Source organism: Barbus barbus (assembly GCF_936440315.1).
Source record: "Barbus barbus genome assembly, chromosome: 22".
NCBI classification, from domain to species: Eukaryota; Metazoa; Chordata; class Actinopteri; order Cypriniformes; family Cyprinidae; genus Barbus; species Barbus barbus.
The window spans coordinates 31319853-31332855 of NC_136750.1; the positions used below are offsets into that span (position 1 = coordinate 31319853).

The window sequence follows — 13003 nt, forward strand, 5'->3', positions numbered from 1 at the left end:
AGTGATCCACAAGAGGGAGCCGTTTCACTCTGCTGTCATTCAGATGCAGTGTTTTAAAGTGCATTATGGGTATTATGATGCTGGGTTCGTGTATTTCTGGATTTCTGGGGGTGGTGATGGCGCAGTGGATAAGACACATGCCTTTGGTGTGAGAGACCCGGGTTGGAATCCACTGTGAGACACCAATGTGTCCCTGAGCAAGACACTTAACCCCTAGTTGCTCCAGAGGCGTGCGACCTCTGACATATATAGCAATTGTAAGTCGCTTTGGATAAAAGCGTCAGCTAAATGAATAAATATAAATGTAAATGTTTGACATATTATAATGTCACACAAACACTCTAATCTGAGTTCAAGGCCTGTTGGTTACCATGAAGAGGAGTGATGCTGTTCATCTGTGACACGTCAATATTTAATGCTGTGCTGTCAGATGACACACACACACACACTGTCAGGTGACACGGATGGTAACGGGTGTGTGTGTGTGCAGATGCGTGGCATGGAGGCGGGTGGCTCGGAGACTGTGAGTGCCGTCCGTGAGCTGGAGCTGCAGTATTACGAGACGCAGCTGGAGCTTCACGACTGCAGGTTTGAGATCCTGAAAAACGAAGAGCTGCTGCTGCTGACGCAGATCAAGAGCACACAGCGGCAGATCAGAGGTCTCTCTCACACAGACGCGCACACACATACACACACACACACACACATACACACACGAGGGAGCGCGCACATACACACACACGCGCGTGCGTGCGCAAAACACACACACACACTGGCAAACACACTGAATCACTCACACACGCACACCCTCCATTGACGCTCATGAGGCCTGTCACTCCCCACAGTCTCGCTGATTTCACCTTTTACTATATTTATAGGATTATTCAGAGCCATAAATGGTGTGACTGACAGCTGTATTTAATAACAGGTGTGACATAACTAGACTGAGCATATTTAGCCCCAGGACTGATTAGTGTGTGTGTGTGTGTTCTGCAGAGCTGCAGGAGCAGGTGGTGTATTATGACACCTGTGAGGACCCCGAGGAGCTGCAGGAGGTTCAGGTGGATGTAAGTCCCGCCCACTCACACCTGCAGCAGCACCTGAAACAACTGGAGAGCAAAAGAGGAGCGATTTCATCACGCAGAGCTTACCTGAGGAACCAGCGGGTACTCACACACGTATATACACACACACTCACACAAATACATATACGCACACACACATACACACTACATACGTACGCGCATATACATACATATACACACACAAACGCACATACACACATGTATACACACACAAACATGCACATATGCGCACACACAAACGCACACACACATGTATACACACTCACGCACACACACGCATACATACACACACACACACACTCACTCACACAAATAAATATACGCGCACGCATACACTACATACGCACCCACATATACATACACACATATACACATACGCGCACACACACACACACGTGTATACATACACTCACACACACACTACACACACACACACATATACGCATACACACACAAACGTACACGCACATGTATACACACACATATATACACACACTCATGCACACTCACACATATACATAGACACTCACACACTACATATGCACGCACATATACATACACACAAACGCACACATGCGCGCACACACACACATACATACATACGCATACTCACACAAACTCACGCACACACACACACACACACACACATGTATACCACCAGGAGGTGGTGATGGCACAGTGGATCACTCTTGTTCAGTGCGAGTGCCGTATGCTGGATTATGAGCAGCCATTTATTCCATCATCACCCGGGTGCTGATAGCACGCACGCACAGATGAGACCTGAACAGCACACGCTGATATCGGTGTTTAAACTAAACTCATGTAAGCTTTGCCAGTTTAAACATTTAAGATTTGAGAAGATTTGTGTGTTTTACATTTGATTACTTTATTCCATTTCTGTACCTAAAAACTAATGCTTATAGACCTACAGGACCTAAAAAAAACAGCTGAAAATCACTGATTATTTTATTTGTATCTTTATTGTATATTTATTTGTGCTGTTGCTTGTAGTTAGATTATTCTTATTTTCTTTGTTTTTCCCTAAACATACCGAACCATACCGAAAACGTGACTCTTAAACCGTGATACAAACCGAACCATGAAAAAGTTGAACCATTCCACCCTTAATACATACACACACACTCACACACACACAGACAGAAACACACACACATGTATACACACACTCACGCACACACAAATGCACACACACACACACTCACACACATGTATACACACACTCACGCACACACAAATTCTCACACACACACATGTATATACTCTTTCCGCGTCGTGTGCATTTATCCCGTGTGTGTGTGTCTGCAGGAGCTGTGTGTTCAGGCTCGTGAGCAGCACCAGCGTTCAGTCGAGCAGAGATCGGAGCAGCTCCACCAACACCACACCGCACAGCTGGTGAGTAACGGCAACCACAACCCACTGCATCACCCCACAAAGCATCCCATAATGAGTCACGGTACCGTAGGATCCGTGGACTGTCTGTGGGCCAACCGAGTTGCCATGGCGACAGGCCTTCTGTCAGTCCGGCAGGGGTCACGCTCACATTCCCAGAATTCCCTGCTCTGGTGTGACTGCAGATCGGAGGCGCTGATTGTGTTTGTGCTGTGTTGCTCAACTCTGAGCAGTCACAAACAGACGAGATGTGGCGTGCAAAAATACGTCTAGCATGGTGGATGTACTGCAGTATGTGTGTTTAAAGGGATAGTTCACCCAAAAATAAAAAATTCTGTCATAAAAATAACTTTATTCTTCAATTTTTCTCTTAAACGTAATTGAATACAGAATTTCAATTAATGAAATGAAATTTTCAATGAATTTGTCATTATATTTAATAAATTAACTTTTTTTTATGGACAACAGTGGATGAGCTCTTTGTTTCCCAGAATGCAGCAGTCTGCCGTATGACACTCCTTCTGTTGGACTGATAAAGTTTCTGTTGCATTTCTTTCTTCATGTTGAATCGTAAAATTCACTTCAAATTGTGAATTCCTGTTCCTGTCATTTTAATTGTTTATTTGTTTAGTTTCATTTAATTCCTGTTCGTGTCATATCCAATTCAAACTGAATCAGAGGTGATTCCTCTCTAAACACGTGTGTGTGTGTGTGTTTGATCAGAAGCGAGAGAAGAAGAGAGCGGAGGAAGAGCAGATGAAGCAGTGGGTGGAGAACGAGAGAGCAAAGACGCTCAACAGACTCCGCAGCTTCAGAGAGGTGAGGCGTGTGTGTGTATGAGTGTGTGTGTGAGTGTGTTTGAGACAGAGTGTGTTAGGGTTGGGCCGATAGACATCATGATGTTGAGCCGGCATCGTGATCCCCTGCAATCCGCCGCATCCCAATACCGTGTTCAGAAAGAAAATGACGGAACCCCTAAAGGGAATGAATACGAGATGGGAGGAAAATATATGTTTTAATACTTTCTCTCGCAGTTATATCACTGGGTATTTATACTGTATACTGTATATAAAATTGCGGGCATGAGGGAACCGCTATTATGTCTGACGTTGAACTGCTTTTGAGTGCACGATCGCTTTTTAGTTTCACTTTCACGTTCGAGATTTGCGATTAGCGCAAGTTACACTGTTAATACTATAGCGCGGCAGTACTTACCACCCATTTTACAAGATTAGATGTTTGTCAGTGGTGCTCAGGATCTGCAAATCATTCGCCATCGTCCTCAGTCATCTCTCCTTATCCGGTTTATGTGGTAAGTGAAATATTATGTACTGTATTGTAACAGGCAACCGTTAGCAATTGCTATTTGCTTTCCGTGCTTTTCTGAATACGGATTCACGCTTCGGGCACACCCCCTAACTGCCTATCGTCCATCGCGATGTTTCACTGTAGACATCGTCCGATGCCAATTTTGTTGACATCGCCCAGAGAGTGTGTGTGTGATTTTCATCATGGCTGCACTGTTTGTTTCTTGTGTGTTTCTCTGAGTTTAGAGGCATCAGGGTCAGTACGCTTTACAGACGGCTCATGTGAAGCCAGTGTCACATGACTCCAGTAGAGATGACTCCTCCCAGCCCCTGTCAATCATGAGCCTGGTGCCGCAGAGCTCCACCCCCCACAGGAAGAGGCGGAGTCAGAAGCAGCGAGACATACCGGTGCAGATTCTGCTGCCGCCTGGATCGGCATCAGCACAGCCAGACCAGATGCCTCCTGCTCCTTCTCCTAACCCTCCTCCTCTTCTTCCTCCACCTCCTCCGCCTCTCCCTCCTCCTCCTCCTCCTGTCCCACCCATCAGTGCGAAGCTGCCCATCCGAAACACTCTAGAGCAAAACTCAGGTGAGTCTCAAACTCTATCATCACGTCTGCTGGGAGCGTCTGGTCTAAACCAGGTTCTGTGTGTAAAAAAACAAACAATACTTTATTCATACAATAATTATACTGATTACTGATATATAATATAAAATAAAGTTCTTGAATGCCGTTTTCTTCTTGTGTTTCATCTTAAGGAAAGAGTTATGAATAGTTTGTATTCTCAAAAATCCTTATTGTAATCTAGTTTCTAGTACTTAAGAATTCAAGTTTTTGTAAAATCTTCTTAAAGTTAAGAGAACCCTCATCCTAAATACGCAAAGCTGAGCCAAGTCATTAAACGAAGACGTCTCACATTCAGGAGCAGCTCGAGGGGCTTAGAGAGGGTTCATAGCAGGACAAATATTAAGAGCAGCGGACAGTTCTGTTTGTTCAATTTTCTAGATGAGAGACAGTCAGGTGACATCTGAGCGTGTCATTTGGGATGGTTTATATTTGATTTCGAACTAAAATCTGAGCCGGACGATTCTGTGAGAGTTTCACCCACTTGAGTGAATGACATGTTTGTGATGCAGGATCGATGGACGAGCTGTTAGCGTCGCTGCAGCGTGGACAGAAACAGCTGCGGAAGGTCACGGTCAGCGCAGAGAGCGGCGACGTCAGGAACAGCCTGCTGTCAGCCATCCGTCAGGGCGTGAGCCTGAAGAAAGTCCCGCCCTCCAGCGGCCCCACACACAGCACAGACTCCGAGCTCGAGCGGAGCATCAAAGCTGCCATGATGAGGATGAAGAAGGTGTCTAATGACTCTGATGATGAAGAGCCATCTGGGGACTGGGAGAGTTAAACGCGACCGTCTGTGATTCATAAATGCTGCTGCTGCTGCTGGACGACGTCGTTTCAGCCGCCATTTCTGATTGTCATGGCTAACTTCCTTTGCCAAACTTTGGGTTTTTGCACTGATATGTCTTGTCGTAGGAATATATAAGTAATTTTCCATGAAAATATAGCCAATTGCACTAAACATTAGAAATGTGTGAATAACATCTGTGACTCTGATTTGATCTGTGAACGCTTTCATTAAAGTGCCTGATCAAGATTGTAGCATCTGTATCTGTCTGTGTTTGAGGGAAAGTCTATGACTTATGCAGAATGCTTTTCTTTTCATGGAACTCTTGAAAGTATCAAAGCCTGGCCAGTGATTCTCAAAGTGCTAAACAAAACCTGACTATGGAAATACACACTAACATATGCAATTCATTCAAAACCATATTTAAATTGTTATATTGTATATTTTATTTCAAAATAAAGGTATCAGGTGTCATGTCATTCACAAGTGCAGTGGAGTACCTCAAGGCTCAGTACTAGGATCGTTGCTTTTCACGCTTTATATGTTGCCCTTGGGAGATATCATCAGGAAACATGGTGTTGGCTTTCACTGTTATGCTGATGATACCCAGCTCTATATTTCTTTGTGGCCTGATGAAACATACCAATTTGCAAAGCTAATGGAATGCATAGATTATATAAACTAGATGACTAATAATTTCCTACTGCTAAGTTCTGAAAAAACAGAGGTGTAAATTATCAGCCCAAAAACCTCTGCATATAATAACTTAAAACTTATGATGCACTAATGATGTTGCCAGTCGGTGATCACAAATAATAATGTTAAAGAGGTGTGTGAACTTGCAAGTATGATGTCAGAGACTCATGCTCTGGTCTGCTCCCTGCTTACCGTGGCGATGAGATACAAAGCAGGCTGTCGTCACTCAATGGCTGGATGTCTAAGTGGTGCCCGCAGAATAACATAGACTTTATAGACAATTGGAAGAATTTTTGGGGCAGACCTGACCTGTTGAAAAGAGATGGTGTTCATCCCTCCTGGGGTGGTGCCGCTCTTCTCTCTAGAAATATGGCACATAGTCTTAGAGTTCATACTTGACTGGGGCCCAGGTCACGAAGCAGACAGACTGGCTAAACCGACCGTCTGCTAGCCGCCTCACGTCACAGAAGTCAGTTAATTCTCAGCACATAGAGACTCCTTCGCCTAGATATCACACTATAGAGACTGTGTCTGTTCCCCGAACTAGAAAATACAGAAAACATCCAAACCAATTTATGACTAACAATTGATGTTCAACAAATATAATACAGATAAATGAAAAAGCTTGTCTTATTGAATATTAGATACCCTTCTATGAAAATGCTTTCTGTAAATAATATGATCATAATATAGATGTGCTCTGTTTGATAGAAACCTGGCTAAAACCTGGGGCCTCATTTATAACGTGTGCTTACGCTCAGATTTGATCTTAGAGCGAGTGTACGCTTAAATCCAGGCCAGCGCTCATATTTACAAAGACGGTCTTTGGCGTTATGTCCAAGGAGGTATTTGTTTGTGTGTGTGGAGGCTGCGTCGTGAGGCTTTATAGTGTTATTGTGTTAACACTTGTGGTGACTGATGCCTATGACAAGAAATCTGGTTTGGTTTGGAAGTTATTATTTGTTTGTACTTTCTTTTGTTATTGTTTGTTACTTATGAAGTGTATTGTTATTTTATTGGGAATATGCTAGTAGAGAGGTTGGTGCCATTTTCTTTATACCTTGTTTTTCTCCTGTTTATGCTAGTTAGGGAGTTAGTGTATTGTGAAGCTCAGCACATCAGGCTTCGAGTAATAGAAGCTGAACGAGCACGGGATAGTGAGCGACATGGAAATGAGATGGAGGCTCTGAGGTCATGTAGCAGACCTGCTCCATCACCTCGCGTTAGATCTGCCAGGTCATCAGCTGATATGCCAATAGTAGATTACATAGACCCTTAATCAAAGCTCCTCTGATTCACCTTCTGAGTCACAATCTGATTTTGATGTTAGCAGGTATATTAGACTTTTAGAGAGACAGAAGTGGACTCATATTTTGTAGAATATTTTGTAACATAAAGAAAAACTTTTCTTTATGTTTTTTTTATGGGAGGAAAATACATAATGTGAAAACTTTGAGCGTTGCTTTCATATTCTGGGCACATCTGCTTACTTGTATATCTAGTTTGCAACATTAATAAGGTGTATACTGAGTTTTGTCTTTTAATATTACGTTCTTAATTTATTAAGCCACATTAATTATTTTTATAACTCTTTTCTTTGGGAGGAAAAGACTTAACATGAAACTGTTTATTGCTTTCATGTTCTGGGCTCCTCTGCCTGCAAAGTCCTTTTAGAAAGGCAAATAATATCCACGTAGCTTTAAGGTGAATATAATATTAGTCATATCAACATTAGTATTGTTAATTTTTTTTAATTGTTGCTGGTCATTTAAATTTATGTTTTTTTTACATGACAAGTATCGGTATCGGCCATACTGGCCCTGTATTTACTTGGTATCGGTACCGATACCAAAATTTGCAGTATCGCACACCCCTAAAATGAAGGGCTTACACTCGTGTCACTTACTTTTTGGAAGATGGGGTACTGAAGCGCAGATGGAAGCCTCGGTTTTCTGATTTGAATTGGCAAGAGGTTCATCAAATTGTGCTACCTTCTGTATATATATATATATATATATCTATATATAATGTTTGCTAAACCATGGATTTTCACAGATCGCCGTGTATTGTTCTGCGTTTATCGCTCTCCTAGTGATAGCTACGTAACAGAGCCCTTTCGTGTTTTCTAAGTCTAAGTTTAGTTTTTGTTTATAGCCACGTTTCCTGATTCCTGCCCGGGTATCTTGGATGAACCCTTCCAAGAGTTCAAGTTCAAGTTTATTTGTATAGCGCTTTTTAGTATACAAATCGTTGCAAAGCAGCTCTACAGGAAATTAAGTTTCCACAATATATTTATATATTGCAGAACCTTAATATATTTAATTTTCTATGGGAGGAAAAAGTTTAACGTGCAATTTAATGCATTGCGTCTTTTTAATATCACGTTCATATCTGCTGGTCTGCATCTTTGTGTCAACAAGACTTAGGCTGATGCATTGTCTTTATCATCTTCGTCAAAGACTACAGAATACCCTTACGTCTCTTATTATTATTATTATATAAACTTTAGTCCATTATGCCACATTAAGCGTTTTGCGGTATGGGAGGACAAGTTAAAATGTGCGTATTGTGTTCATGGCCGTCTGCTTGCCTTGTAGTACATTTAATAATAACTATACATCGAATTTTATCTTTTAATTGCACTTAATGTATTTTAATACATATTAAGTGTTTATGGTTTTCTATGGGAGGAAAACGCTTAATGAAGAAACTTTGCGCATTGCGTTCATATTCTGCTGTTCTGTAGCCACGGATTTGCGGGTCTTGTCTTTTTCTCCTACAGATGACTTGCAGGACCCTGTTCGTTATTGTACTAAATTAGTTTTAATCGTTTAAGCACCACAGCGTCTCGTCTCCATTGGCAACGCAAGTGACGTCGCAGATATTGCAAGTGACATTGTAATTTAGTTTCTTTTTTCTTGTCTTCACCACCTGGCTACTGTTGTAAAATGTTGAGAGATTCAAACAAAACATTATCAATAAATAGAACAAAATAAAATAATAAAAAAGAGTGCAAGTGACGTCACCCGCGGAAGTGCAAGTGTCTGAGCGTGCAAGTGACGTCACCCGCGGAAGTGCAAGTGTCTGAGAGTGCAAGTGACGTCACCCGCGGAAGTGCAAGTGTCTGAGCGTGCAAGTGACGTCACCCGCGGAAGTGCAAGTGTCTGAGCGTGCAAGTGACGTCACCCGCGGAAGTGCAAGTGTCTGAGAGTGCAAGTGACGTCACCCGCGGAAGTGCAAGTGTCTGAGAGTGCAAGTGACGTCACCCGCGGAAGTGCAAGTGTCTGAGCGTGCAAGTGCAAGTCTGCAGCCAGACCCTTCTCGATCTGTCTAATAAGACCTTTATTTTGAATGACTTTTTTACCAGCCACGAATTGGATTTCCTATTTTTAACTGAGACCTGGATTGGGGCAGGTGAGTCGTCCATCTTTGACGAACTTTGTCCTTTAAATTGTGGTTTTATCAGCACTCCAAGATGTGTTGGAAAGGCTATGGTTTTCAGGAATTGGTTTCAATCTCGGACTGTCTCTGTTGGGAACTTTTCTACTTTTGATACATCTCAATGTGTATTGATAGAATCTGCTCTCCGTTGCTATGTGTACTGCTCTACAGACCCCCGAAGCAGATAAAGAGTTTATAAAGGAGTTTTCTGAGTTTGTTTCTCATATTATCACATCATATGATCGACTGTTAGTACGAGGTGATTGTAATATTCATGTTTGCTGTCCTGGAAAGCCCATGGCTACACATGTCCTGGGCCATATCTGGACCTTATCATGTCGTATGGGTTTTGCATTGATCACATAGCCATTGAAGATGCCTGCTTCTCAGATCATAAACCAATTGGATTTAATGTATCTATCTGGTTTTTTGGGTAATATAAAAACTACAGGTTTTAATTCTCGTTGTATCAACTCTCTTACGGTTGGTCAGTTTTCAGAATCAGAATTCAGTGCAATTTCAGTTGCTGCTGAACGTTCATCTAGTCCTGAAGACCTGATGTCTCTCTTTAATTATCCCTGTTCTGATGTCCTGGATTCTATAGCTCCTCTGAAATATAAATGTCCAAAATGTAAATCACAGCCATGGCTGGATGACCCACTCGTTCACTGCGAAGGCGTTGGAGGAAAGAGCATTTTTAGAGAATCCCTGTTGAACTTTCAGAAGAGCTAAAGACTTTTCTGATATTATTAATAAACATTCTCATACTCCTAAAATTTTATGTAGCACTATAAATTCAATAATTAACCCCCGCATCTCTTATGGAGTAGAACAATCAACAGGTATTTGTGAGAGATGTTTTATTGAAAAGGTAGCTGGCATTCGATCCTCATGTGATCCCTTTTGTTCTAGTTCTTTGGATGACTGTTCAGTTTCTACAGCTAACCTGTGCAGTTACAGCCTGTGTCTTTATCAGAGTCAGGGGACTTCGTGAAGCAGACACAATCTTCAACTTCTCTTTATGATGTTGTTCCGTCTGACTTTCTTAAAGAGGCTTTTGATATAGTTGGTCCTAGTATTCCAGTAATGATTAATTCCTGCTTAGTTTCTGGCACTGTTCCTGTGTTTGTGAAGCATGCAGTTGTCCAGCCATTGCTTAAAAAACCCAATGCCGATATTAATTGCTTGAATAACTATCGTCCTATTTCAAAACTGCCATTTATTTCAAAAATACTGGAAAGAGTTGTTCTATCACAGTTACTTCCGTTCTTAAACTCAACCCATATACTTGAACCTCTTCAGTCAGGTTATACTACCCAACAGCACTGAAACAGCTTTGTTAAAAGTGTTGAAGGACTTGTTACTGTCAGCTGATTCTGGAGATAATGCAGGTTTGGTTTTATTGGATCTGAGTGCTGCTTTTGATACAGTAGATCATAATATCCTTCCGTCACGCCTTGAACATTGGCTGGGCATAAAGGCTACAGCACTTTGCTGGTTCAAGTCAAATCTCAAATCTAGGTCATTTTCAGTGTCTGTTGGCCAGTTTATTTCATCATCTGCCTCTCTTTTCTGTGGAGTCCCTCAGGGGTCCATTTTAGGGCCATTGCTCTTTAATTTGTATATGCTTCCACTTGGTAATATCATAAGGAAATATAAAATCTCTTTTCATTTGTATGCCGATGATTCTCAGTTGTATCTTCCTTTAAAATCTCGTGATTCTGTGCAGTCTCTCATTGACTGTCTTGAGGATATTAAATGCTGGATGTCAAATAACTTCCTGCAACTCAACAATGATAAAACTGAGGTGATTTTCTTTGGTCCCTCTAAAACAAGACATTCTGTTGCTGGGAACTTAGAAAACCTCACGCCATATATTAAGTCTCAGGTCAAAAATCTGGGTGTTATCTTTGATTCTGAGCTTTGTCTTGAAAAACAAATGACCATATTGCACCAAAAACCGTGACCATATTTCGCCAGTTTTAGCGTCTCTTCACTGGCTTCCTGTTTTTTTTAGAAGTCAGTTTAAAATTTTACTTATTGTTTTCAAAGCTCTTAATGGACATGCCCCATCTTATATTTCGGAACTAATTAATTTGCATTCAACGCCCAAGTCCCTTAGGTCGGCAAATAAGTCTATTACATGTTCCTCGGTCACGGAGGCCGAGGCTTTGCCGTCGCCGCTGCACGTAGTTGCCGTCTGACATTAGGTGTGCTTCTTAAGACACATTTTTATTCTCTCGCATTTCCAGGCTATTAATTCAGTGTGTACGGTTTTTGTTGTTAATGTTATTTTATTATTATTGTTGTTATTTTAATTGTATTCTATTTTAGTATTTGTTTTATTGGTTGTGTTCAGCACTTTGGTCAGTGTAATGCTGAATTTAAATGTGCTCTATAAATAAAACTTACTTGATCAAGTCTTGACTATTATTTGATGTCAAATTGATATCTAGGCCTGCTGATGGGTAATATTTACGTTCAGGTGTTTTGTATAAACCCATTAATTATTACTCCATTCATGCAATATTTGGTTTAACTTCGACAGAAATCTGCTTTGACATTAATGCTAAAAACACGGTTGGTTTTTCAACTCCACTAGCAAGACGTCTTAAATTGCTTGGAAGGCCAGATCTGAGTCAGGGATCTTATGGATCAAGTATAAAGATTGACTGCTCTACAAAAGGCTGCTGTCAAGCATGTGTTTCATCTGATGTTCATCGTCGTAATGAGCTGGAGCTCCTGCGGTCAACATCAGGAGTGGATTGTTTCTGAAACACTGATTCACACATAAACACCACATAGAGCAGCTCAAGCACTTCTAACCCGCAAGATTCAATTAAACTTCTTCAAACGTATATAAACTTTAACTACTGTTCAAATTTTAGTGAAGGTAAGTCGTTTGAATGTTTCTGAAAAAATCTCTTCTGCTCACCAAGGCTGCATTTATCTGATTAAAAATACAGTAAAACCAGTAATATTGTGGACAAATTATTCCAGTTTGTGAATGTGTTAAACTGTAATGTATTTCTGTGATCTGCAGCTGTATTTTCAGCATCATTACTCCAGTCTTCAGTGTCACATGATCTTCAGAAATCATAATAATATACTGATTTACTGATCAACACACATTTCTGATTATTATCAATGTTGAACACAGTTGTGCTGCACAATATTTTTGTGGAAACGGTGATATATTTAATTTTTTCAGGATTCACAGATGAATATAATGTTCAATAGAACAGCATTTATTTGAAATAGAAATCTTTAGTAACATTATAAATGTCTTTACTGTCACTTTTGACCAATTTAATGTTTTTGTTGAATAAAAACAAATTAAAAAAAAAATCTTACCCAAACTTTGGTAGTGTATGAATTAGATTGCAGTATTTACTTACTTTACTTACTTTTGTCATTTAGCAGATGCTTTTGTCCAAAGCGACTTACAAATAAGAAAAAGTAACTAAAACTAAAAGTTACAACTCTATAAATACTATATACCCACATATTTAAGAAAATAAAGAAATTAAATAAAATTGACACATACATATAACATTTCAATAATAAACAGAAATGAAAAAACTCAAATAAAAAGCAATACTTCTATCCTTTTTTACTTCTATCCTTCTAACTTTTTTTTTTTTATTCGAAAAAA

The 13003-nt window shown here is 40.6% G+C and overlaps 1 protein-coding gene across 1 annotated transcript in view; it reads left to right on the forward strand.

Annotated features, from left to right (window-relative positions):
* LOC306888723 (WASP homolog-associated protein with actin, membranes and microtubules-like) overlaps positions 1–6836 on the forward strand; it is an 11060-nt gene extending 4224 nt beyond the window's left edge. Inside the window, exons 5-10 of the mRNA XM_079447143.1 lie at positions 491–659; positions 997–1166; positions 2412–2498; positions 3219–3314; positions 4049–4391; positions 4940–6836. Coding sequence (XP_079303269.1) covers positions 491–659; positions 997–1166; positions 2412–2498; positions 3219–3314; positions 4049–4391; positions 4940–5208 — 1134 coding nt within the window. The 3' untranslated portion in view covers positions 5209–6836. The remainder of the gene's footprint in view (positions 1–490; positions 660–996; positions 1167–2411; positions 2499–3218; positions 3315–4048; positions 4392–4939) is intronic.
* The last annotated feature ends 6167 nt before the right edge of the window (positions 6837–13003 follow it).